Consider the following 27885-nt stretch of genomic DNA (forward strand, 5'->3'; position numbering starts at 1 on the left):
TTTACAGTCTAACGCTATGTAGTTTAAAAAGCACTACAAGGATGAATAAAGCCTGGGGCAGAGGGAATGCTGCCAGCAGTGTGGAGAGATGGACATTTGGGGTGGAGGTTAAAGCCTCCAATTGAGCACTGGCACTTTGTTGGGGTTTTGGGCAAGAGACGACACTCTCTGCAGGATGAAAGACACAGCCAGAATCACACAATAAGTCACATTCTGTTGCACAATAAACATCCCACTCCGCAGGCATTTTTGGCCTCCTGTGCCTTTAAAGGAAAAAAAGTTTGATTCAAGTTGTTTAAACTTGTTATAAACATACATTTCTTTGTTCTGCTAAATATAAATCATTTTGAAGAATGTTTGTAACCAAGCAGATTTGGGGCACTATTGACTGCCATTGTAGAAAAACATAATATTATGGAAGTGAATGGTGCCCCGGATCAGTTTGGTTAACATTTTAAAAAATATCTTCATTTGTGCTCAGCAGAACAAAGAAATTTACATTTATATTGGAACAAATTATGTTTTTTTTTAGATGACATGGCTAACTGTATATTACTCGCTTTATATCAAAACAGAACAAACATTTCTTCAATCTACGTTGCTATGTGTCAGTAACAAATGACTGCCATACCGGCCACCAGAACGAAACGGTTTAATTTTTCAGACTACAGATAGCACTTGAGACATTAGTGAATCAGCCATAACCAAGCATTTTGGATTATTTGATCAGCTACTGATAAGCAGCACCAACAGATTCTGCATCATCAGAGCCCCATTAGCTAAAAGCTAATGTTACATGTCTATTACATACATTGACTAATTCAATAATCCTCCCAGCTACCAGTAACCGTGTAATGCTCGCAGCTTCGTTTTACACATTTTATCAGTATTAAATCTATTTCTTAATATTACACACATTGGCCAACAGAATAAGCACAGGAAATGTGATCTGCAGGTTGTATGCTGCTGGTAAACAGATTTTTCATTTAAAGGATAAAACAAACCCATATATATATATATATATAAAGCAAACATGTCATTCTTGGTGTAAACAAATGACAGAAGTAATGAACATTTGAACAAACTTGATCTAAAATCCAAAACATCCATGGGAGAGAGTGTGGGAATACAGCTTACTGTCAGTTATCCAATGAGATTTGAATACTTTCCTCACTTTTTTCTCAATGTTATTCCCTGTATGATTTTGAGAGCTACCGATCCTAGTACTGAATTAGACATTTGCATATTTAGAAGTAAACATCTGTCTATAAACGGTCAAAAATGTTGTAATGCTAAGATGCTAAGTACCAATTTCGTTATATTATCAGATTTAGCAAACCAAATTCAAATTTCCAACAGGTTTTTTCATTTTTATTCAGCTGAAAACTAACAGAAGTATTATTTGCTCTCTTCTTCATTCGAAATAAAAAGAATAAAAAGAAATAAACAGAAGAATCAAGTCCAACAGGCACTCTGCTGCATTCTTAAGCCTTCCAGAAAAACAGTTTGGCTCCCGTAACAAAATTTGTAGAAAATAGGGGTCTAACAGTTTAAGACACAAAAGTCTGGAATTGTTTTTAATAGTTTTGATGAGTCTGTGGTGTCCTCAAAGAGGTCTATAGTAGCGATTATGTGGTCCATAGTGCATAGGCAAATTGAAGTCATAGTTCAGGTTACGTGGGTTGTAGTTCACCGGGGGAAGGTTGGGTAACGGCGGCACGTAAGGAGCCGGAATGGGCTGGAGATAAACGCGCTGTGGCCCACGTAACATGACCTGGGGGATGAGCAGCGGGGCGCGTACTGCCTGAGGACCTGCGATAGGGGCCTGCGGTGTAACGCGGGGCCGCTTCGCTGGGATCGGCTCCGGGGGAGGGCCCACTCTCTTCCCTGCAGTGTCTGAGAGACAAAGACAGATTAGATGAAATTTACTCCTGTGTGACCAACTGAAGTTATTCAGAGTTTAAAAGCACTGACCTGACTGATTGCTCTTCTTATTTAACTCCGCTTCGCCCTCTTTCTGGATCTCCTGAATAATTCGCTCATCATCTTCCTGTGGATTGAAAAAGAGACAAGGCTTTCAAAGATAGAAATGATGTGTCTGATTACTGTTCGTTCATGTGTAAACGCTGGTACACTGCCAGCCAATATCCAAATCAGAACGTAGCGTGGCCAAAATGGGACATGGGTGTCCACTTCAATGGTGAAACACAAAACAGCTCAAGTTCACCAGTCAGCATTCAAAACCCACTCGCCCGAAACAGTGCCAGGTGATTAGGCAATGGCTCTGAATAGAGGGGTAATTGTAGCCCTCGGGCTGACAGCGGGACTGCACCCTGACTGCACTCTTCACACAGATTCAAATGCCTTAATCGGATAATTGGTGGAATTCCTGTATCAACCGGAAAAAGATTTCCTAATTATGCTCACTGCTTACGGATAATTCCTTTCATTCCCCCATAAAAACAAAAGATGTTTAGCTTTAAAGGTACACTCCACTTTTTTTGAAAATATGCTCATTTTCCAGCTCCCCTCGAGTTAACATTTGATTTTTACCGTTTTGGAATCCATTCAGCTGATCTCTGGGTCTGGCGCTAGCACTTTTAGCATAGCTTAGCATAATCCATTGAATCTGATTAGACCATTAGCATCACAGGAAAAATTCAAACTCTTTGGGTTTTTTTGCATTTAAAACTGACTCTTCTGTAGTTATATTGTGTACTAAGACCGACAGAAAAATAAAAGTTGTGATTTTCTAGATCGATAGGACTAGGAACTACACTCTCATTTTGGCGTAATAATCAACGACTTTGCTGCCATAACATGGCTGAGAAGCGCAATGAAATTACGCAGCTGCCGAAAATAGTCCCCTTAGTATCTTTCAATAGCAGGGGACAATTTTCTGCTAAATGGATTTCAAAACTGTAAAAATCAAATGTTTAACCCTAGGGGATCTGGAAAATAAGCATATTTTCAAAAAAAGAGGAGTGTCCCTTTAAATTATTATGATAAGCCATAGGACAGATCTCAAATACACAGTTCACAAATTTTATTTTGGGCATCTGCATGCACAGAAACGCATGCACACAAAATTCAGCTGTACCCAAAAATGTATGGGTGCAACATGATTGCATCAGATTTAAATGTGCAGAAAAAAAATTTAGGAAATAGCAGCAAAACATCCCATACAAACAGCTGTGATGAGATCCACAAAACAAACAAACAAACTAATTATATATATATATATATATATATATATATATGTGCAAAAGTATATATATATATGTATGTATATATGTAATAACAAATAACAACAAATTTTAATGTAAATAAAAGACTTTTGCACAGAACTATATAGGTACTATAAGATATATGCTATATCTTAAAAAAATAAATATGGATGGACATTAAAACTTTGGTAAAACAACAAAGCTGGTGATGGTGGCCTAAGACTTTTGCACAGTACTGTATATGTATGTACATGTATATGTAAATATGTATATATGTATATGTATATATGCATATATGTAATAACAAATAATAACAAATTTAAATGTAAATAAAAGACTTTTGCACAGTACTGTATATATATATATATATATATATATATATATATATATATATATATATATATAAAACATTAAAATTTGTTATTAAGTTTATAATTATTAAGTGTTGATCATCTAAGAGTTCATCTATTACAAATTAACAACTAGTTAAAGGACCATAATGAACCGTGCTTAATAAAACCAGGAAAAAAACAGCAGTGTGTTGTTAATAATGCATGAGATGCATAGCATTCATGCTAAAGAAGTGGAAACAATCTGCTTTATAGCTTGAGGCTAATGTTTGATCATTTACTTTGGTAGCTGCAGTATTCATGTGGCACACTTCATCATTGCTCATCTAAACATGCATGAGTTAAGTGCTCGACTCAAGTACCAGCCGTAAATCAAACTTTAAAGAGCTCATGTATACAAAGTTGAAATACAGCTTTAACATACACCGCACATACCTTGGTGTTTATTCTTCAAAGTGTAAATGACTCTTACAATAAAGAAACCATAGATCAATAAATATAAATCACATAAAATGAGGGCCAAACGGGCTGAAGTGCAGGGTTTACCTCAGAGACTAAATACTCTATAGGCAGTGAACATTTTTGTAGAGATGTAAATCGAGAGGAAATGTTTGGAATGGATGAGGTCACATTTACAGCAGCATTTTAAGGATGACCTCATACTAATGCAGAGAGTCAAAGGCACTGAAGTGGTGTGAGGGTTTACCGTGGGGTCCGTCCACAGCGAGCACTTCCTGCAGTGTCGGCAGGGAGCTCCGGGCGAGCGAGCGTGCTGGCAGAAGTGGTTGTAGCCGTTAATAGGATCCCGGCAGAGGTAGCACATAAATGCGCCGCATCGACACGACATTCGGTTGCAGCCCTCCGACTTGACAAGACCTGTGGAACACTTGTGGCACTTTCTGACACGGGCGGCGGTCATCTTTTCCTCACTGCTCGAAACAAAAATGACTACATATTAGCTAGAATAATGGGATTAAAGCGCAAATGTAAATGCAATATTTGGAAAGGCACGTCTTATGAGGAACCCCACTTATGTGACACTTAACTCTTTCCCTGCCATTGACGAGTTATCTCGTCAATTAAGATTAAACGTTTCCCTGCCAATGATTTTTCCCTGATGAGTTTTTATGGTAATCAATAATTACGCTGTTATCCTATAGGTGGCGCTTTTACCCTATTTACTCAAAACTGAAGCCTCAGCTAATCGAAAACCATAAAAACCTCTGTGTATGTTTTGATCTTTGCTCTGAATCTGATCTCGAACAAAATTCCTTTCGCAAAAATGCAATTATTTCAGCTTTTTGCTAAAAAAATTTTTTTAAGGCAGAGCGTCTGTTTTTTTCATTTGATATATTGTAAGTTTAAATATTTATAGACGAACATTTCCTGGAAGATATTTTGTGAAAATGCTGGCAGGCAACTTAATAAAAAAAAAAAACACTGCTGAGGTAAGGGTTAAGAGTAGATGTCAGCAAAGAAGGTGTCATATCAGTCATTCATCTGGTTCTGAATCACTTAGCAATGTATGTTAGCTATAAATGAGTTGTATTTTATTTTTGTATACAAGGCATCCTGGTATTGAAGCAGGGAGATTATCTAAAACATACAGCTACAGAATCATATATGTTAAAGCACAGTTGGCCTTTGTGACATCACATTTAATTCAATTTCTCAGTTAGGGTCAGTTTCCTGTCACTATAAATGCAAGCTTAAGAAAGGGGGTAAACAGGATACACAAGTCTTTGATGCTTGTGTATGCCTCATCCAATGACAGGAAGGAACCCAAGCGACGGCATCCTGTCCAATCGCGATAGCCTGTTTTCACACCGGATCAGTTGATACAGGCACCTACGCTCCTGTGGTTTGCGTGTATTTGCAAACATAATAGTCAGGGGACTCGATCAAATAGGGTGTATTTTAAAGAGCCATGAGAAAGGCCTGGGGAAACGGCTGACTCGGCACATGGATCCTAATGATCTCCCCGGTGGTTCACTACACAACTGAGTACTCTCAATACTACACGCATGATTTATTAATGAGATGACACTTAAAGTTTTAGTCAGGCACTTACAAAGCCACTCGTAGCCGGATCTCGTCTCTTTCCATCACCTGCTCACAGGTCTTTCCTGCGTGCTCCTTCCACACCACATGGCACTTCCTGCAACTCTCCTAAGGAAGGGACACAAATGAGCATCTGTGTTATTGATCACAACTTAAATGAAGTAGTGGAAAGAGAAACACCTGGGCAACAATTCATTCATCCAAGCTGGTGTTCCCTGTGGGCTATTGTTATAGAGATGCTTATTGCTTCCTACCCCTGCATAATCGTACGGTGTTGTTGTAATTAAAATCAACTCGTAATAACACAATATACGTGATTCTGCCTGGGAAAACCCAACTAAAGTCACATTTTGTGATTTATTGTTTTCTGCATAAAATCATTCTATGTAATGTAAAGAGCATCCTGTAAAATAATACCTTGATATCTATAATGTTGACAGATTATTATGACATTTTAACCTGGATTTCACAGACAGGGTCACATTATGATGATATTTAACTATAATGGCATCTTAAAGGAACAGTAAATTCTCAAGGAAAGTTCAAACAGCACATTGATAAAGTCAAATCGCATTGGTTTTCATGTGTCTTTTGACAAACTGTTTCCTAATGAGACGCACAGGCACCAATGAGATTTGACGTTGTCCACATTATAAGACATGCCATATTTTAACTTTTCCTGATGGATGTATCAGTATTTTAGTGCTTCAAAACATAAACCCCATTTAAAGGTCACGTTCTTCCTGATCCCATTTTTCAAATTTTAGTAAGTGTGTAACGTTGCTATAATAGTATAAATAATACCTGTAAAATGATAAAGCTCAAAGTTCACTGTCAGGCGATATATTTTCTTTAACAGAATTCACCTTTCAAAGCCTACAGTCCTCTATTTCCTGCTTTAATGATGTCAGTAGAACAGTTTTTGACTAAACTCTGCCCACAGGAATACGTCAGTCGCCAGCTAAGCTAACGGCAAGCTAAGCTGCTATCGAATCACAACACGCTAAACAAACTACACAATCAGAACTCGATACGCATTTCTGAAGGAGGGACTTCAAAGAACAAGGAAGACATCAACCTGTTTTGAGGACAGTGAAAACAGCGCTACACAGAATAATAAATTGTGTGAAAAAAACTTTTTTTTTTACACATGAAACATGAAAACATGTTAAATTGCACACTGTAAACACAATCAAAGCTTCAAAAACACAGAAAGAACGGTACCATTAAGACAACACGGCGACAGTTTAATACAAAATTTAACTAAATAAAGAAGTCATATACTATTATCCCGAATATAAAATAAGAATTTTTTTACGGAAATGCCTCTCAATAAACAACATCATCTTATATTCGAGCTCTAGTCGATTACATGTCAATCATACTGAACACCTGCAAAAATGTGATAGGTGACACCAAAAACACAAAGAAGTTTCGCTGGACTGAAGCAACCTGATAAACTACACTGTAAAAAAATTCCGTAGAAATTACAATGGTATTGCAGCTGGGTTGCTGGTAATTTACCGTAGATTTAAATTTATGTTATTTACTGGCAAGAGTTTGTTCAAAGTTAAATAAATTTTAAATATTAACAAGTCTTTATCTTTACAGAATAAAACTATACAACAACAGCCTCATGCAAAGCATTCCGGGAACCAGAAATCATCATCAACCTTTTTCTGTTTTTTGCTTCAGATTTTGTTTCCCAGATTGTTTTGCTTGATGCTGTTTTTTTAGTTTTACTCTGTGAAGACAAAGACTTCATGTTTAATGTTCATTCAACTTTGAAAAAAATGTTGCCAGTAAAAAAACATAAATTTAAATCTACGGTAAATTACCGGCAACCCAGCTGCAATTTCTACGGAATTTTTTTACAGTGTACAGTTGTTTACAGTAAGGCAAATATCTACTGTTAATGAAATATTAATGGGGAACATGTTTTGTAAATTAAATGGTTGACTGTTATTGAGTTAACTCGTCAATAAGAGAAAACGCTTCCCTGCAAATGACGAGTTTTTCTGGCAATCCTTATTCCCGCTGTTATCCATCAGGTGGCGCTCTTACCCAACATATAAAACCAGAAGTATTCCCTTAGGGCAAACAGTTCAAACTTCGTGTATGTTTTGAGGATCACTCTTAATCTGATCTCTATCAAAAGTCCTTCACAAAACGCAATTATCTCAGCTTCTTGCTGAAAATGTGTGGTATTTTTGAAGAAACCTGCCCACGTTTGAGAGGTGATAAAAGAGAACAAATGAAGATATAATAGAAACAGAGCGCAACGTGTCATACCCTGAAAACCACGCCCACCGGGGGGAAACAATACATCCGTCTCCATTGACTTTGTATTGCGAGAGACCGCCTCCTTGTCATTCCTGGCTTATAACAAAAAACAGAATAATGCCTTAAAGCTGCTGTGTGACAGGGTGTACAGCTAACAAGCCAAAAAAACCCAGAAATAAGTTTTTATAAGCTGTCGACCCCAAAAAACAAGCTTTAAAGACACAAAAGTGGAAACAGGCAACTTTTCATAGTACTCATTTTAGTAGAACTGCGCCCACTAGAGGAAAATGTAGTCAGTGATCCACTTTTTATCCTTAAAGGCTGAGTTTTACGGCTTGACAGCTTATAAAAACTTATTTCTGCTTTTTTTGGCTTGTAAGCTGTACAATTTGTCACACAGCAGCTTTTAGCCATTATTCTGTTTTTGTTATAAGCCAGAAATGACAAGGAGGCGGTTTCTCGCAATACAAAGTCAATGGATAGTTGGATTGTACCCCCGGTGGGTGTGGTTTTCAAATTAGCATAACTGCGCTTGTCACACAGCAGCTCTATTAAAGGGGACAGAGAATGAAAAACCATTTTTACCTTGTCTTTGTTGAGTAATGGTAGTCTACCCACATTCACAAACATACAAAAAGTGCTAGACATGCTAAACATCTCAGTCTCATAGAAATTCCTCTTTTAGAAATGTCAGCCAGAAAACGGCCCAATCTGAAAAACTGATGCTTATGACATCACAGGAATCTCACTGCCCTTCCACTTTAAAATAATTGGACACATTTTTTGAGTGGCAGCAAAGTCAGCCAATCAGTAATGAGATTGCAAGTTAAGCCAGTAGGGGGAGCAAATAGGTGCAAAACCACTTGTTTAAAATCCCCCACTAATGGAGCTAATTGAGAGAGGTTTTTAGGAAGCTTCTAAGGCATTACAGACCCAAACAAAAAAAAATGTGTCTACATGTCACATCACAGAACAAGGATAAATACCCCGTTCAATCATTCTATGTCACCTTTAAACTTTTTTTTTTTGAAAGCATAGGGTCTGTTCTTTCATTCGATTTCATATTGTAACTTTATACATTTAAAGAAGAACATTGTCTGAAAGGCATTAAAAACATAAAAAAATGCTGGCTGGCAACTTTTTTTTAAAAACAATGGAGGGAAAAGAGTTAAATCCAGAGGGACTGCAGGTTATATACGGTACTGTTTGGCATAAAAAAAGTATTAAAGAATGTAGGTAACCAAACTGGTATTCTTTGACTTATGAAAAGTATTTTCAAATGAAAGCATTTTCTTTCTAAAAAACAGAGTTGGTTTTTAAAAAGCTTTTTTCCAAAAGGTACACTTTGAAAAGGGAGGTTAACTTGTCTTATATTTGGGACAATATGGTATATTATTACGATGATACAGTGAATTATTTCTTTAGTGAGTCACACAGAAAACAAGCAAATGATGTGATCTGATGTCTGCCTTTCTGGGCACTCCACATAAATATAGATCCTTGGCTGAAAACATGAATTTCTACAGAAAAAAAGGCTTGAGAACCCATACTTATGAGGCTTTCATACTGAAAATTCACCGAAAACTCATAAATGCTCTGATAATAAAAGCATTTACTGCAGACTGAGTGCTTGCAGCTCCTTGCCCTCCTCCTCAGGGGCGACTTATCGCCTGTCTGGTTGCCTAGGAACAACGTTTTCATCTGTTCCATTTTAGCCATGCCTGCCCACAATTCTTTGCCTTTAAGCTGACTGTAAAGGACATCTGAATCCGACATGCATCTAAACCTCTAAATTGAGAGCGTGAAGATGGCTGTGCTCAGACCATGTAAGCGCCTACGCATTTCACATGTGTTCCCTACTCCTAAGATTTGGGCAGCTACATTGTAGCTTGTCCACCTTTACTGCCTGTCTGTCATTACATGTAATGTACCAGAACAGTCTGAGGTGGATTTTCGGTTTTGTCCTAAAATTTGTATTGTTAGGATAAACATTAGCTGTAAGTAACATGAAGAGTTCAAGGTGAAATAAAATGGCAGCTGCTTCACAAGGTCCACACAATCCAAACTAAGCAGAGAGAGAGAGAGAAAGGTCCTGATGGAGACACAACACATGTGGCTACAATCCACTGAGAGCTCCCTTATCCCATAACCCTGTGTTGCCAGGCAACAGTCCCCATGGTAAATACCATTAACATTAAAAATTAAGGCCAATGATGAATATTAATGATGGTGACAGCTGATTAATGACAACTTAGTGTGATGCAGAAGGTCTGAAGAATAGTAGCGCATGGCCCCTGGGTGTCATCCTGGAAAGGATACAAACCTAGTGCATGCTAGATCAGCAAGGCAACATCATATAAGCGTAGACCAGGGGTTTTTAAACACTGCTTTTGAAAATTTCTGAATCAGGCTGCATATTGTAAATAAAAAAATATTACTCATTGGTTTTGAAGAAACTACACTGGAAATAGTGAATGTCAGGGCAGACAATGACCATGTGGTGCGGAAACATGAGGTGTTAACTAAAGCAGGAGCACAGTAATGATGCGTCACCCCCTAGTGGATTAAACCAGTATAACACAGGAGGGCCGACTCCCTTTAGGAAATATGTCTTGATAGATTTGTGTGATTTTGACAAACACAACTAGTATCACTTAATTCAATTTAATTATTAAAACATTAACAAATGTAAAAAAAAAACATTTAGGTAAAACATGGAAACAACAAGTGCTATAATTGGGTCCGCAGTGCTTCTATTAACCTAGAAAATTTGTAAAAGATCAACCCAATAACTAAGTTTTGGTAAACAATTCTCTGCAAGCATGTGAAATAATACATAATTGAAATTTGGCTCCCCTCGTGATGTCAGAAGGGAATAATATCGCCCCCTTAATCTGCACTTTCCAACAATAGCGCTGCCATTTAGTGCAGAGATCGGCTCATTTGCATTTTAAAGGACACACCCAAAAATGGCACATTTTTGCTCAAACCTACAAAGTGACAATTTTAACATGCTATAATACATTATCTATATGATATTTTGAGCTAGAACTTCACATATGAACTGTGGGGACACCAAAGATTTATCTTAAGTGGTCTTTCTTTCTTTCTTTTCTTTTTAACGGTAACCAGTTTCTAAGGCTATACTAATGGCGAGAATAAAGTATAATTAAATAAAGGAAAACTAGAAAAGATGTTTAAAATGTATTTCCTCTAGAAATTTTAAACCATGTTTGGATTCACTTGATTAAAAACCTTTTTAAAAGTATCCACAGAATAAAAAAGTTTCTCTTAAATGGTCTTATGAAATGTCCTGTTTAAAATAGGGCACTATTAAATCTCTTAAATTAAAATCTCTTCATTTTACACATCTTTTTTTATTTTTATACTGTTATTTATCTCATAAACAGTGTATTGAATAAAAACATGAGTTAACAGGAAGTGACTGCAGCTCACAGTGAAAGTGTCTCTACACCAAACACAACACATACTGGTGCCTTATATATGTAACTAAAAATACAGCGGTGACATCACAGTGACATCACTTAAAACTCTACTTCCTGCTACCAGGCATACCTTGCAAGGCCAGGCTGACACTTCCTGAGATTTCGCTCTGAAACAGGGCGGAGTCGGTCTCATTCACACAGGTCTTTCCTAATACGCAACAGATTCTACCTCCGTGTTGGCAAACACTTCCATTAAAGGCAAGCAAATGTTTGATCTACAAAGCTTGCGTATATTCAAATAAACGTGTTTCTAATAATGCTTAAACAACATTAGAGAACACTGTGTGCTCATCATACTAACATGCCTAATAGATCTTCATTCCTTAAAACTAAAAACGTTTCTCTGTGGACCTCCTACAGTTCCTTCACAAACCCCGGGCTGTAAAAATGAAATGTTATATGAAGTTTTTCAAAGCCCTGACAGGTTAGTGTGCCATAAATCACAGTTAGTGTCGCAAGGGGAGACGCATCTAATAAGAAATGTGACTTTGCAGAAGGCATTTATCACAGAAAATACCGTTGCACAAGAGCCACAGAAACCTTCAGCCCACACAGGATGTATGTAGCGTTCGCCTGCACCCATATGAAGGCCTCTTCCATGTATTAAAGATATGGTTGTCATCAACAAAGTACTGAAACAAACTGGAAAAACAACTTGTGCGACAACGGCTACAACAGCAAACCTTTATCTCGACAGAACAAGCCCAGGGTGACGTTGTGGTCTGGCCACATATTCTTGTAACTTAAATCTGATTCAACAAAACTCGCACCCCTCTGTTTCCTGTTAATCGCTATGTGCATAGCTCTCATTAAGCTGAAACTTAAGCTTTAGGTATACCAACTGGTTTTATATGGACTGAGCAGTGTTTATTAGACCACATCCCTTCAGATGAGATGCTACTAGTAGGGACAGGCAAATAGGGATGGGCAAAAACTACATATTATATTTTAGTTGGTCCTCAAACGTTCCTGTAGCTAAATTGGTAGAGCATTGCAATTGTCATTAACTGTTGCTTTGGATAAAAGTGTTGGCCAAGTGCATGTAAATGTATTGTCAATAGACTCCACACTAGTATAGTATAGTTGTTTTAACACAAACAAGCGAGGGTCCGCGTACAGGGCACGTGACGCAAATTTCATCATCAGAATAGTACACATACTTTGTACACGTAGGTAGTGAATGTATGCACAGGAGAATGTAGTGTAGCGCAGGAAATGCTTTGCAATGTCACAACGTCTGTGTAAACGTAATCTATGCTTTGCGTTCCACGCACACATAAAAAACGTAAAAAAATACTCCTGGCTTTAGCCTCAATTCCCATAAGATTTGGTCCTGTGGTCAGAAGTGTCTACAAAAAAGTTTATTTTTTCACATACATAAAACACAGCCAGTATGTGCATTTCTTCTGCACCTCTAAGTGAATCTTCCTGTAAAACACTGCATGAGATTGACCCAACTCAACAAACTAGTCAACCATACTAATCCAACTTATCTCATCAACACATCTAAACAGGAACTACTCAAGGGTTGATGACAGGTTTCTTAAATGAAACGGCACAAACTTGTTAGTAAGCGAGAGTTGTTGCGACATCTGTTTCTCTCCTGACCGGGCGCGCAGGAGGCCGCAGCAGCAGCCCTTATAAGGCAGAAGAAGAGATTTGTGGAGCATCTGATTGGGGGGCTTCTCGTTCTGGAGGATCAGAGCGTGAATGAGCCTCAGGAAGACCGAGACACACCCCAACGCGTGTTGTTAACACACGCAAACATCCCTAGGCCGGTGCTGGAGTTCAGGCCGCTATAAAACAAAGGTGTTTCTTATTAAACTGTAAAGCATTCGATGGTCATTCAGCTCTGATGAAGTGGTGTGCAATATAAGCAACTCCCTCTAGTAAATACACATACACTCGATTACGCAACATGTCTGAACTGTTTTTTTTCTCTTCGATGGAATGCAGGCGAGCAAAATAAATACCAGACTGCATGACAGTTACACTTATTCCTGTGAGAGCACTTCAACAAAACTTGTGTGCAAAAAATCCAGCAGCTGTTGGCGTCTATCGGAGCAAATTAGAGAATCGTGGGTAACTGACAAATTCCCACAGAGTTAAAGAGTGGAAAAAGAGCTGGCTTGCAAATCCGCATGTCAAATACACCCTAAAGCATACGGTCGCAAAAAACAGCATTTTTTAAAAATGTACAAACAGGAAAAATCTGGTTCAAATATGAAGTGTACCACATTTCAAATTTGAAGGATTTGGTTTGAACCAATAAGAATCTCCAAACTACCACAGGAGGCGGGGTCTTACAGAAGTGTGTCGGTTATATAACTTCCCAGAGTGAAAAGAGAAAAGTAAAGGAAAGAGGGAGAGAAAGAAATACATGTGTGCTGAAACATGAGTATTGGAGTCATTAATGGGGGTTTTGGGATTCCAGAGTTTTCCACAGCAGTCCGTTTTATCCACGGACAAACGTGAGTTAGACAGCTGCAAGCACAATAGGATTATTAACAATTTGAGCGGAGTTCTGCGGGTGAAATGTGTCCGAGATATTTACAGTTAGTGACAGTTTCTTAAAGTTTACATTTAGTGCCTATTGATCCATTTCATAGACTACCTTTCAGTTACAGCCCAACAACTTAAAGGATACGTCCATTTTCTTAAAAAAATCCAATTAATTTACTCACCAACATGTCATCTAAAATGTTGATGTCTTTCTTTGTTCAGTCGAGAAGAAATTATGTTTTTTGAGGAAAACATTCCAGGATTTTTCTCATTTTAATGGACTTTAATGGACCCCAACACTTGACAGTTTTAATGCAGTTTAAAATTGCAGTTTTCAAGGACTCTAAATGATCCCAAACGAGTCATAAGGGTCTTACCTAGCGAAACGATTGTCATTTTTGGCAAGAAAAATAAAAAATATGCACTTTTAAACCACAACTTCTTGTCTTTCTCTGGTCCTGTGATGAGCCAGCGCGACCTCATGTAATTGCGTAATGACGTAAAAAGGTCACGTGTTACATATATGAAACGCACATTGGTGGACTATTTTAAACATAAACTGACACAAAGACATGAATTAGTATCATTCAACATAAAACAACGTCGGAACGGTCCTCTTTCTCCACACTTGTAAACACTGGGGCTTAGTTTCGCATTCGTCATCCATGACCTCTTGACGTGATGACGTATTACGTGAGGTCGCGCTGGGGCATCACAGGACCGGATATAGACGAGAAGTTGTGGTTTAAAAGTGCATATTTTTTATTTTTCTTTCCAAAAAATGAAAATAGTTTGGCTAGTTAAGACCTTTAAAACTGCAATTTTAAACTACATTAAAACTGTTAAATGTTGGGGTCCATTAAAATGAGAAAAATCCTGGAATGTTTTCCTCAAAAAATATAATTTCTTCTCGACAGAACAAAATAAAAAACATCAACATTTTGGATGGCATGGTGGTGAGTAAATTATCTGGACTACTCCTTTAACCACTATGCCACACCCTTGAATACATTTTACATCTTAGCAAGTTTTTTGTCCAAAACCTATATATGGTGGATCCAGCGGTCAGCTTTTGCCCCCAATTATCAATCCAATAATTTGGTCCAGAATAGAAAAGCACTGGCAAAGTCCTCATAATGCTGGCCAAGTCGAGCACTGCTGTGCACAAGAACTTGGTTCTCCTTCACAGGAATGCCATAGTGAGAGCCAGAGAGAGGAAGTGAAAGTGGGTCACATTATGAAATCAAACTACACATGACTGTTCTTAACCCCCCCCCCCCACACACACACACACACACACACACACACTGATCCGTTCCTGTGACTCTGCCAGGAGGAAGAGATATAAAGGGGGAAAATGGAGGCCCTGTCTGGTGGCACACTTAATCTATCAGTGGTGCAGAGGGAAAAGCCAAAGACGTGTCCGTTTGAGAGGCTTCCCCTGCCTCTTTCCCACCCTGCTGCAGAAGTGTGAGGTGGGGTTTAGGTGTGTAATTAACATCAGCTGTGTGGCAGAGTACAACACTTCACAGACAAAGAACAACAGCGCCACCCAGAGGACAAACTTGCATTTGACTTTAAAAAAAATTATGCAGCACCGTGCCAGGTTAAATGATGGAAGGACACAAGACATCTTAAACAACTGCCACCCTTATCTGTTATCTACTAACACCAAGCACTCTATTTATTCTTTAAATCAAAATGCTATTAAAATATATAAATGTCAAAATGAATGTGTTTAGTTGATACCATATACACCAATATAATAATGTTGAAAATCCAAGTTTAATTCTGAATGCTTTACTATTTATATTGTTGAAAAGGTCTAAGAATATAGTTTTCATATTTCAAAACCTTTTAACAGTAATAATAATAATGCAGTGACTGTAATTTATTAATTTATGACAAGAGTATGCAGCAAACCTCACAGCAAACCAACACAAACCCCATTTTATGTATACAATAATACTATATTGCATTATTTTTACTTATTGCAATAAATTTAAACTTCTATAACAATTTTTTTTGCTTCTAGACCAAAAAATGCCAGAGCCATATTAATTTGAAGGGGTACATCACATTTTCACCCCCTCACACACACTCAAAAATGGCTGCACCAGTTAAAGGGTTAAAATGTAGATATTAGCGGCATTCACACCACAGGTATAACAACAACAACATAAAAAATGCTAAATGACAAAATGTAATGTATATGTAAAAAACAGAGGAACTTTAAAGGATTAGTCCATTTTCTTAAAAAAATCCAGATAATTTACTCACCACCATGTCATCCAAAATGTTGATGTCTTTCTTTGTTCAGTCGAGAAGAAATTGTGTTTTTTGAGGAAAACATTCCAGGATTTTTCTCATTTTAATGGACTTTAATGGACCCCAACACTTAACAGTTTTAATGCAGTTTAAAATTGCCGTTTCAAAGGACTCTAAACGATCCCAAACGAGGCATAAGGGTCTTATCTAGCGAAACGATTGTCATTTTTGACAAGAAAAATAAAAAATATGCACTTTTAAACCACAACTTCTCATCTATCTCCGGTCCTGTGATGCGCCAGCGCGACCTCACGCAAAACGTCATCATGTCAAGAGGTCACGGATGATGTAACTACGTCAGTTTACTGTTGGTCTGCAAATGTGCATGTAACACGGGACCTCTCTACATCACTACTCAATTATGTGAGGTCGCGATGGTGCGTTACACAGCCGGAGAAAGACAAGTTGTTGTGGTTTAAAAGAGCATATTTTTTATTTTTCTTGTCAAAAATGACAATCATTTCGCTAGATGAGACCCTTATGCCTCGTTTGGGATCATTTAGAGTCCTTTGAAACTCTGTTGAAAGACATTGTTAAGTGTTGAGTTAAGTGTTGGGGTCCATTAAAGTCCATTAAAATGAGAAAAATCCTGGAATGTTTTCCTCAAAAAACATAATTCCTTCTTGACTGAACAAAGAAAGACATCAACAGTTTGGATGACATGGTGGTGAGTAAATTATCTAGATTTTTTTTTAAGAAAATTTACTAATCCTTTAATGTTGGGATCACTTTCAGAATGGCATTGGCTGGTTACTGGTTTCAAGGTATACTAAGGTTTTAAAGAGTCCTGGTTTCAAAACCACTAAAATTTTCTGTGATACAGTTAGCTGCGTTTACAAAAAATCATGTAATTGATTTGATGTTTACATTAAATATATAACACAAAAATATATATTTTTGAAAGAACATTATAATTGTGGTGTTTGTATATGCAGACATTTGAAAAGAACACATTTTAGTGTTGCAACGGTAATAGCGCAACACCGTTTAATTTTTGCTTAAGGTTGTTTTTGCTTAAGGTAGGTTCAGAGTGATTTTTTCTTGTTGATGAATGATAAAACAGTCAAAATCCATTCAAATTTAAAGGTGTAAAATGTAAAAAGTCAAACATTTAAAATGTAAACCTACAGAACGTGAACTTAAACAATATTAAATCATGTTAGCCGCTGGTGTGGTGTGCCACTTGTTCTCATTTTGATGATAAAAGTACCTGGTATATTTATAAAGTACATACTTACACACAATTTAAACCACAAAGTCAGCTTACATTGATCAAATTTTACATTATGGCAAATTCCTAACCATTAAACAAATAAACAAGGGCAAATTCACAACTTTTCCATGGCACTCTAAGACACAAACTAATTTAAGAAAATGTTACCATGCTACAAAATGGCAAAAATAAAAAATATAATATACATTATACACCCTTCGTCTTTTAGAAGTATAAAAAAAATTATTACAGCAGCCCCCCACATGTGTTTACTTTGGAAATTGAGAGTGACAGACAAATGCAGACAATCTTGACAAACTGCAGATGGGTCTAGCATTCCTCTCAGCCCTGATGAGAAAATAGCTGTACGTTTATTGTCCTTGACATGTTCTGCTTGTCAGCTAAGATCTACCAGCACACAAACTGACAGACAGACATCGCCCTCCTTCCTGGCACTGCCCGATACATTCCTCACGGCTGAACACAACAACATCCTCCACTGATACCACAACAGAAACCAACACGGTTTGGGCAAAGAAATGAGTGCTTGTGACTAAATTGACACAGCCTGTTTTTAAAGACCTCATCTAACATAAACAAGCTGTGGTTTGCGATTCATATCCCAAGGTTAAAATCCACATTTTCCCTGTTATCACTTCCCAAACATCATGGGAGTGATATACTGGAATAGTGAAGCATTCTGTTGAACTTTTCAACTTTTGTTAAGCTCTGTTTGGGAGTTCATGTGCTCCATATTTATAGTCGACATGATGAATGCTTTTCTCTCTTTTTGACCTGACCCAAATAAATTCCAGCCATTAAAACATACCATCACATCTACTAATCATGGGGCCCAGACTGCCAACCACAAAGCCCTAAGCCTCTCCATAGCCCTGTGGCGCCACCAAGTGACCAAGAACCAATCGGGTTATTGTAACAACTCATAAAGAGATCACAGCAATTTTCCTAGGATTAATAAAACACACACACACACATAAACGTACAGTCAGGCACATAAACTAACCTTTCTGCAGCGAGGGTTTGGGCAACTGAACAGAGAAATGTCTTTATCCAAAAGTGCTGGGAAGTTACAAAACGGACACCTTGAAAAGAAAGTGAGGAAAACAATGTTATGAATAATGAATGACAATGAACCAAAGGGGTTATATCATAGTTTTTCCGCTTTTTAAATGATGTCCCCTCAGGTCCATTCATAATGCTAGCTTTCTGTTGCTGAAAAAGTCATTATTTATTTTTCATAATAATAAATTTTTCACCCTCTCTCTAACCTGCAGGCTCTTTTGCTTAGAAGTGTACATTTTTCAACATTAAAATGCTTGCTTTTATGCAACTTTGATTGGCTTAGTCCCCTGAGGTGTAAACAATGTGGTTTTCTGGTGCCATAAAATCTCTGCTCCGTTTAAGCGAAAACTCAACAACACTTCTTCAACCAATAGTTTAGGTTTGGGGCAGGACCAGCTGCTTGTTCAACCAATTGCAGATGCTTAAAAGCAATTCATATTTTTTTTAATTCTCCAATGCATGTTGCTCAGATTTACAGACTTAACCTTTTCCAAGTCTTTATACAATTGTGGCATGTTATTTTAGCAGTATCTTAAAAGTTTATAGGGACTATTTATATAGTATTTTAGGGTGTTTGGTCTATTTTGATAAAGCTATAGTTGCAATTAACTTTTGTTGTGTGGAAAACGGCCCAAAAATAACATTATGCAAAACTGTCCGTATGACTTCCATGGAAAAAGATGTTTGTTTCATATGGTTTATATCTTTCATATGAACTTATGTTTTTTAGTAGCAGACAGTATTTTCTTTTCAGGGAAACAACTACTTATCCAGTAACTCACCTGACCAGTTCATCTGCACAGGTGGCTGCTATGGCCTCTTCTGCCTGTCGTTCGTAATATTTGCAAAGGATGTTCTCAGGTAAAACTTTCTCCAGCTCACTGGTTGGAAAGGAACAGGTGCAGCTCCCATCCATACAGCTCAACTCTGACTGTAAACACATATAATTAACCAATTACTCATAGTGAATGGCTAGTAAAAATACCCATTTAATTAAAATGTACTGAATGCTTGTGTTTAGCGCAAACTCATTTTGAAACTCCATTTCATCCTAAATTGAAAATGAAAGAAAGATGTGACAGAAACCGGGAACCCCCTCAAAAATCCACAAAAATGAAACCAAAACAAAAAACCTTGCTCGCATTGCCTGAAGACATAATAACATCATAATAGCTTTGTAATCATAGGCTTCCTGTAAATTTGTAACATTCCTGTAATACAGGTGAAGACTAATGAAAGAACAGTGTATTCTCAACAAGAGGTCTTCTCACGTCCAAAGAAATGTACCTGACCCAAATCACTTTCTACCCAAACCAGACTGCATAATATATATATTTTTTAATAAAGACCCAACCCAAGTCAAAAAAAATAGACCCGAGTCCGACCAGAGACAAACCCGATTGTAAACGGCACCGACGTGTGTGCAGTCTGCAGCCCCGCGCGCACCAGTCAGACAGAAAGAAACCCTGGTGGCCTTGCAACCAATTTAGCCCACTGCTACATTTACGCCAAGATAACCCCTAAAATGTACATTTAAAATAGATAGACAAGTCTGTCTCAGCGAAAATTTACATACCGCCAGCCACATGATGTCGCAAGTGCTCTTGGCAAAAAGAGGAGAGGTTGGAAAAGGATATACGCAGCAGACACGCAAGATAGTACGGGTCAGCAAATACACATTCATTTTAAGTTACGCAAGACCTGATGCCACTATTATTATACCCGACCTGTGTCCGAGGCACATGTGAATCTTTTAAACCCGAAGCCGCTTGGGTTAGACCTTCGGGTTTTGGAATCTAAGCGGACCCATGAAGACCTCTAATCTCAACTCCCATAACCCTGGATTTATCCTCTGGTGTTTTCTTACCCGCCCCGATCCAAACACGGCCTCCTGTGCGTACTTCACCAGGCATTCCTTGCAGAAAAGATGGCCGTCTGTACACTGGGTCATCTCCTCGAAGGCAAACTCTCCACAGCAGCATCCGCACTCGATCAACTGTCCGTTCTGAAAGTACGGGCCATTAGCGTAACTGTGAGCTGTTTATGCCATGCGTTATCATTTTAATGGCAATTTGTAGCAACTTGTCACATTAATAGAATTTAACTGACATTGTGAATGATCTATAGTATGATATAAAATATCATAAAATGTAAGATGCATGCTTGCGATCAGATCACCTGAGAGAAACCAGTAAAAACATGGCTGCTACTTCACACTAACCTTTTGATATTGCTCTTCGTTCACTTGCAAAGCCAAGAGAAAATCTTCATGCTGAAATGGGTAATATAAACACAGCGCTATTATCATACACAAAACAACTTGACAGTTCAATTCATCACAACCCTGTATTTCAACAAGTAACTGTAAGATTCATCATTTGAGGTACCTCAGCCATCTCCTTGGCTTTCTGCTCATAAAACTGAACCTCTTTCACGAGAGACTGCTCCAGCGTGGAGGTATCGCTACCTCGGCTCCACCGCCGATTCTTCTCTAAAAAGTACATCTTTCTCTCCAGTTTAAAAGAACCTGAGGTAAATTAGACAAAAATGCTCCAGTCCTTTCATTTACATTTTATGGTTTTAAATCTACAGCCCACACGAAGTAGAAGAACTTGTTACCCTGCTCAAACTTGAAGTTTATGAAAGCACGTTCGTTTGGATCTCTGCGTTTCTTCTTCTTCCCTGAGGGGTCAGTAGAGTTCTCCTGCCACTTCTTAAGGGCATCGAATAAGGCCTTCAACAGACACCAGAGCCATTACATTAAAGGAATGTTTTGGATTCAACAAAACCTGAGCTCAATCCACATCATTTTTTTTACTGATGATGATATCTGGAGAGCAATGGGGCCAATATTGAATATGATGCCCATAATGCAATTTTTGCAATAGCAAATGGGACATACAAACAAAACTGCTGAAATTAAAGGGACACTCCACTTTTTTTGAAAATATATATTTTCCAGCTCCCCTAGAGTTAAACATTTGATTTTTACAGTTTTGGAATCCATTCAGCTGATCTCCGGGTCTAGCGCTACAACTTTTAGCATAGCTTAGCACAATCCATTGAATCTGATTAGACCATTAGCATTGCGCTAAAAATTATTTGGATATCTTTCCCATTTAAAACTTGACTCTTCTGTAGTTAAATCAAGTACTCCAGAAGAGTCAAGTTTTAAATAGGAAAAATATTGAAACTCTGGTTATTTTTTAGCGTGATGCTAACGGTCTAAACAGATTCAATTGATTATGCTAAGCTATGCTAAAAGACCTGGAGATCAGCTGAATGGATTCCAAAAAGGTCCAAATCAAATGTTTGACTAAAGGGGAGCTTTAAAGTTCCCTTTAAATTGAAGTCATGCTATGCTTACTATATTTAAAGGAACAGTATGTAGGAAAACTGGCAGCATTACTTTTTAAATTGGCATGAGAGACACGTGACAGCCTTTGTTATTTGGCCTACAGGGATTTCAGATACAGTTCATCTGAATGGTAAATAATCTGGTTTATGACTACACATAAACTCAACAAGCTTCATCAATACTTAACCCACCACAAGAAGCTCCCTAAATATGTTAAATGTGGTTAAACATTCAAGGGTCACAGAGACTAAAAGTATAAGAAAATATAAACAACATAAGAATTAAAACTCTGAAGCACCTTTCGTGTGATTGCATAGTGTCCTTTGAGGCAATTCAGGGCCCATTTGATATCCTGACAGCTCAACATTTTGAAGTCACCCATTAGCAAATCGGCTGCTTGCAATATAACCTCAGGTCCAACAGTCTTTAGTTTGGAATAATCAAAATAATTTTCACTTTCCTACGCAAAAGAGAGAAAAAGGAAGTAAAATATGTGGGCTTTGAATTAACCTAAATTGTTGTAATACGTTTGTCTCATTTTGTATGAATATCTGCCATAAGTTTGTAAAACGTAAAATACCTGCGTCTCAGAGTCACCAGTCTCAAGAAGAACACTGCTTTGTGTCAAAACCGAGTTTGCTTTCTTCGGATGATCTGGATTTTCCAATAATATATTGCATATTCTGTGATAAAGCACACAAGCAATGTCTCAATCATATGAACAACGGCCTGTGCAAAGTACTAAATGTCCTTTTAAACAAACAAAAAAACAACAAATTGCAGCTATGCCAATAAATGTATAACAGGAGCAAGCAGAGCCTCCCCAGCCACCTCTTTAATCTGACCAATGTGTGTAAAAAAATTGGGCTTACACATTTAAATCTTTTAGGCCGCCTCTCTCTATCAGTTCTGCTACATATGCTTCCTGCACATCTGGGAAAAGGTCCATCTGGAAATACGAGTCAAAACAAGAACAAACTTTGTTTTTAATGTACGGTGAGAACAGTCGGTTACTATGACTTCAAATGAGGTGATGATAAGAAGACTCACCACTCCTTTCACTAGGACATTGATGGGCGTCTGGTCAGGAGCCTGATATACCGGTGGCTCTCTGGGCACTGAAGGTCCAGGTCTTTCATTATCAGTCGGTGCGATGAAACGTGCAGGGGTAATGGGAGCCACAACCTGCCGTGGCTCTTCTTTTGGTCTGATCTCCACTAGCGCAGGGTCCTGTGGCGTCGGAGGCCTGTTCGTGTGCTTCTCGGTTCTATCCCGAATTATTACATTAATTCTTTGGGCCGAGTCCGTTTGACCTGATTCGGTGGTGGGTGGAGTTATGACAGAATTGGCCTGATTTTCTGAGTGGGTGCTGGATGAGGGTGCCGTTTGATGGGACAGTGAGTTTCTAACAGGCAATGGAGGTCTGTGCAAGGCATATTCTCTAGATGTTGAGGGTAAAGAATTCTGGTCCGTGGTTAAGACACCTATGGCTTGGTTTCCTAATGTAGGATGTGCAGCGGCTACAGATGGATGGTGGTCGTGTGCAGTGGTAGGATGTCTGTCGGATCCGGATGCCTGGCTAGGGTAGGTGCTCGCGCCCCACTTTGCAGCAGGCCGGATCAATTCGCGATGAGGTGAGGGCTGTGTCAGATTAGAAGAGAGGGAATGGTTAGTATTGCTAAAAAAATATGTGCAGTAACTAACATGCAATATGCACTATTTAAAATATAAGACGTTTAGGCGTGGTTTCCCGGACAGGGTTTAACTGGTAATTGTCTTGTGGTATTTTTATTATTTACAGGGGGAATCAGTGATTTTAATATCTGTCCGAATGCAGAATGTCAGCGGTTTTCTCTGACCACCCGCAAAAACTACTATTTTATGACAAACCCCAAGGTTGTGTGGTAATTTAATTGCAGTCCGACTCCAGATCTCTTAAAAAAAACTATAAAAGCCGTCTGTCTCAATGTCAATCAAACAATAAAAGAAAGAAAAAGGTTGAACATATATTTTTCCTATAGTATTATTTTTTACTTTGTGTGTGCTAAATCTATTTGTTTTACCAGTGATTTTAAGGTATAGATGCAGTGATTTTGTTTTTGGACCCTCAAAAGTCGGTCAACTTTAAACAAGTGTAGCTGTCATTTTTTGTCAGACTCCAACAAATAATACATCGTTTTAAATGTCAAAATATAAATAACTAATAAAAAAAGAAATTCTCGGTTCACAAATGTCTATTATCAGCAGCAAGAAGTGCTAAATTCAATTACACAAGAGTATTCCATAAACAAGTATCCATGTGAATGATCATGTAATTACCCACATGTGCAGCGAATTTCCAGGTGTTTCGAATTATAGACTCACACATCCACCGCAAATTTATCTTCATCCGAATGCATGAGTTTTATCGCGGAGGAGGCATGCAAATAAGCGTTGCTTAACGAATAATCGCGATTAATCTATTGCAGAATAAAAGTTTTTGTTTACGTCATATATGTGTGTGTACTGTGAATAATAACTGTATAAATAAGTACATAATAATTATTCACAGTTCACACAAACATATGATGTAAACAAAAAACCTTTGTTCTGCAATAGATTAATCGCGATTAAAGGTAGGGTAACAGATTTGATCCTGAAACATTTTTAGTTATGCTGGTTAAAAGTCTCCTCACATCCTGATAGCAATCACTGTGTTAAGTTGTTTAAATGTATTTGTAAAAATGTATGTCATCTGTGAAAGGCGTAGGACCAAAAAATTTTCAACAAATCATAGATTTCGGTCCGAACGGACGTTTCCTTTTATGTCCCTCATCCGTAAGCGTAATTTGAATTCCCACCGCGCAGCGAGTCCACGCAGATACCATACGTCATCGGCGCGTTCACGTGCGCTCTGTCTGTAAACAGCGAGAACACCAAACTTTTCTGCTGAATTGACAACCTACACAGGAGCAACAAAACTAAATGCATCTTTTATAACAACAACAGCAAAAACTGCCTGGATTAGCAAGAGCAAAAACCCAAATTAACATCAGTAACTTTAGTGCTTTACCACAAGATGAAAACAGCTGCAGGAGGCAAAGGGTCTGAAAGGGTTGTTGCACTGTTTATTTTGGTAAGGTAGGTACGCGATATGTTTGTATTGAGATGGATTCAGATATTCTACTTTGATGAAACGTTGTGTTGCTTATGAAATTTGTGTTCGTTTACGGATTAGCATAACGATATAGTTACTACGTCTACACAATCGAACGTGTGCTTAAACTAATTCTGATGTAAACACGTTGTTTATGTTGGTTATTTTGGAAGTGTTATTCACTTTGTACTGCAAAGTTTTCTCACTGGTGAATGAGACATGAGACGTGACCGTCTGATCTGTGCGTGTTCATGTGTTTGGAAAAAGGGGTGACTTTGGAGAGCGATTTGACTTGAGGGTGGGATCGGGATTTCATTGCTAGGCGGCTACCGTTAGCATTTTTCAAAATGTGTTACCCTACCTTTAATCGTAATGCAACCCTAATGCAATATATTTTTACAGACATCCTCATGAAAAACCATTACAGTATGAACAAGGCCTTAAGCAAGAACTTAGGAAATATAAGTAGATTTTACAAACGAATAGGGCTGGGCAAAAAAAAATCGAGTTTTCGATTAATCGTTTTCCCCCCGTGGTTGATACAAAATCGATTCTCACAGGCCACGAAACGATTTTTTTCCACAAACATTGACAGTAAGATTAACGTTAATCTAATAACTAGTCTTCTCCACTAGATATCACCCTTTTTTTTGCCTTGCACGATGTTACCAAGGAGCCAAAAGCGAGCCTGTCATTCATTCATTCAGTCAGTCTATATTCTATATAATCTATAATCATTGAGTTAAATCGAGAATGGAGTATAAAAACCGAGTCGAGAATCGGACCAAGAATCGAAATCGAATCGAGTTGATAGCTTGTGAATCGAAATCTATCTGGAACATCTATAGATACCCAGCCCTACAAACAAACCTCTGTCTTGATACAAAACAATGTCACTGATATATTCAAAGATATGTCATTGCAAGATATTTTAAGTTGAGACAGCTCAAACATGCATTTTAGATTAAGACTAGGCTTAAGTCCTGTATGGAAAATCGCCTCTTTAAGGTTTTGAAAAAAACACACAAAAGGTCAAACAAGCATTCTTTAAGTAAAACATATATTTCAAATAGAAGTGAGCATATTTCTCACACTAAAGATCAAAGCCCTTGAAGTGGAAAATATGAGGGGAGAAGAGCATTGGGAGTCATAATTTACTCATTTGAAACGCACTTGGTGAAGGGAGTAATACAAAACCTCATTCCTTTCTCCTTATATAGGATGACCCTTTGTATGGCACACCCTCCCAAAGTGCCCTTCGATGTCAAAAAAAAAAGTTTGGAACTTAACCATTAGTACCTCTATCCAAATACTTCTCAGGGCAACTGTTACCAAAACAGCTGCTTATTACTTTTAAACAAAAGCCAGTTACCTCTAAGATGCTGACGTCCTCATCCTCATCATCCTTTACCACAACAAATCTGTCTGGTACGAATCTGACTGGTTCATCTTCAGAATCAGACGATATGGTTATGTATGTCCTCTTCCTATTTCTCTTACCTGACAAAACACAAAAACAGTCAGGATGTCCAGAACACGAATGATGGTAATAAAAAAGGTTTACGAAAGAGGCTGAGACACAAGAATATAAACAGCACATGGGCTTTTATAACCTTTACCACGATGGGTGTTGAAACTAGCCAGGTGGATGACATCATCATCGCTTGACCCATCAGCCATGATAAGACACAGACTCCCTGAGGTTTCCACCTTCTCTCACTCTTCCACATACAAACACCCATGCACACACAGGACTCTGAAATCAAATTCACAATATTCAAAGAGTGTAGTTATCACAATTACAAACCATTTAAAAAGTTTGCAAAGACCAAATCTGACATAGATCTGTTTCTTCTGCCTTGGCAGGCACTGTTATGTGGGATTGAAGAACCCATAATGTTTGTGTTGTTAGCGCAGTGCTGCACTAGTTAAGTTACAGGAACACTCCTATAAGATTTCCTATGAGAGGAATTGGTGTAGTTTCCAAAGATGAAGGTTTTAAAGCAGCCTTCTTGGACAGATAAGAGTGGGTGGTCTTGTATATGCTCACGAATGATGATCAACTCATGAGTTGACAAACAAATCAAAGAGTTAGAAGAGTTTATATACTTGAATAATCGGCGCACTTGTCTTAAAAACAAGTGCTGTCACTTAAGAAGACATTGTATGATGCATAAATAAGCGTTATTTTCCTAATCTAACGTTTGAAACATACTACCACATAAAACAGATTACTAGATTTTGAAACACAGCCTCCTAATGCACATGTGTGTGACAGTCAGATCTCGTACAGTAGTGCCAGAAAACATTGTTGACGTTGTAAACATTTGCTTTCTTTGTTATTTTGTTAGGGTTGTTCGTGTGCACATCGCTAAAGAACGAGATTATAAAGCAAAACGAAACAAACAAACAAACAAATCTGTACTTGCTAAAGTCCCCTAGCCAAGCTCCGCTAGCTCTTTGGCGTTAACCCTCCGTACCAGCTGACATGACTTAAACAAGACTGATTTTACGGCGTTTCGTAACTTAATCCCGATTATGTATAACCACTAAAAAAAGACTGCAACGGATGAATACTGGTTATTGGATTATACGTACCTCTTAGTCACAACGGCCAGCATCGACAGCTTTTGATCGCCGGATATCGAAACGAACGGCCAAAACAAGCCAGTATGTGACGTCAGACGCAAACGCGTCGTAATGTGTGCGGAGCGCTAAGACTCACGGGAGTTGTAGTTCTTCCATGTCGATTGTTTTTTCGACTAAATTCTGTGTGTCCACTAGAGGACTCTGTTTTTCAAATTTAATCTCATACTACGTTCAAGATTTTGGTGAGTT

At 38.0% G+C, this 27885-nt stretch overlaps 1 protein-coding gene across 2 annotated transcripts; it reads right to left on the reverse strand.

The window, feature by feature from the left end:
* Window positions 1-633: 633 nt before the first annotated feature.
* Window positions 634-27742, reverse strand: rnf216 (ring finger protein 216). Of its 2 annotated transcripts, none has more exons than XM_065263801.2 (17): window positions 27646-27742; window positions 26667-26803; window positions 26420-26547; window positions 22962-23552; window positions 22784-22860; window positions 22492-22594; window positions 22210-22371; window positions 21173-21287; window positions 20941-21080; window positions 20775-20825; window positions 20421-20558; window positions 19336-19484; window positions 18495-18573; window positions 5649-5746; window positions 4284-4506; window positions 1975-2050; window positions 634-1896 (listed from the first exon to the last, which is right to left on the reverse strand). In XM_065263801.2, exons 2-17 carry the CDS (start codon window positions 26725-26727, stop codon window positions 1607-1609), a joined length of 2481 nt encoding a protein of 826 aa, XP_065119873.1. In that variant the 5' UTR covers window positions 26728-26803; window positions 27646-27742; the 3' UTR covers window positions 634-1606. The 2 variants fall into 2 exon arrangements, with proteins under 2 accessions (XP_065119873.1, XP_065119834.1); XM_065263762.2 differs by having other exon boundaries at window positions 26661-26803.
* Window positions 27743-27885: the final 143 nt, after the last annotated feature.

This window comes from Paramisgurnus dabryanus, chromosome 3, assembly GCF_030506205.2.
Source record: "Paramisgurnus dabryanus chromosome 3, PD_genome_1.1, whole genome shotgun sequence".
NCBI classification, from domain to species: domain Eukaryota; kingdom Metazoa; phylum Chordata; class Actinopteri; order Cypriniformes; family Cobitidae; genus Paramisgurnus; species Paramisgurnus dabryanus.

Coding starts and splice junctions, on each gene's coding strand:
- rnf216 (XM_065263762.2), bottom strand. CDS start 26,727: ATGGCTGATGGGTCAAGCGATGATGATGTCATCCACCTGGCTAGTTTC. Junction 22,595..22,783: donor GGCCTAAAAGATTTAAATGT/GTAAGCCCAATT, acceptor GCTTTATCACAG/AATATGCAATATATTATTGG. Junction 20,826..20,940: donor AAGCCAAGGAGATGGCTGAG/GTACCTCAAATG, acceptor TACCCATTTCAG/CATGAAGATTTTCTCTTGGC.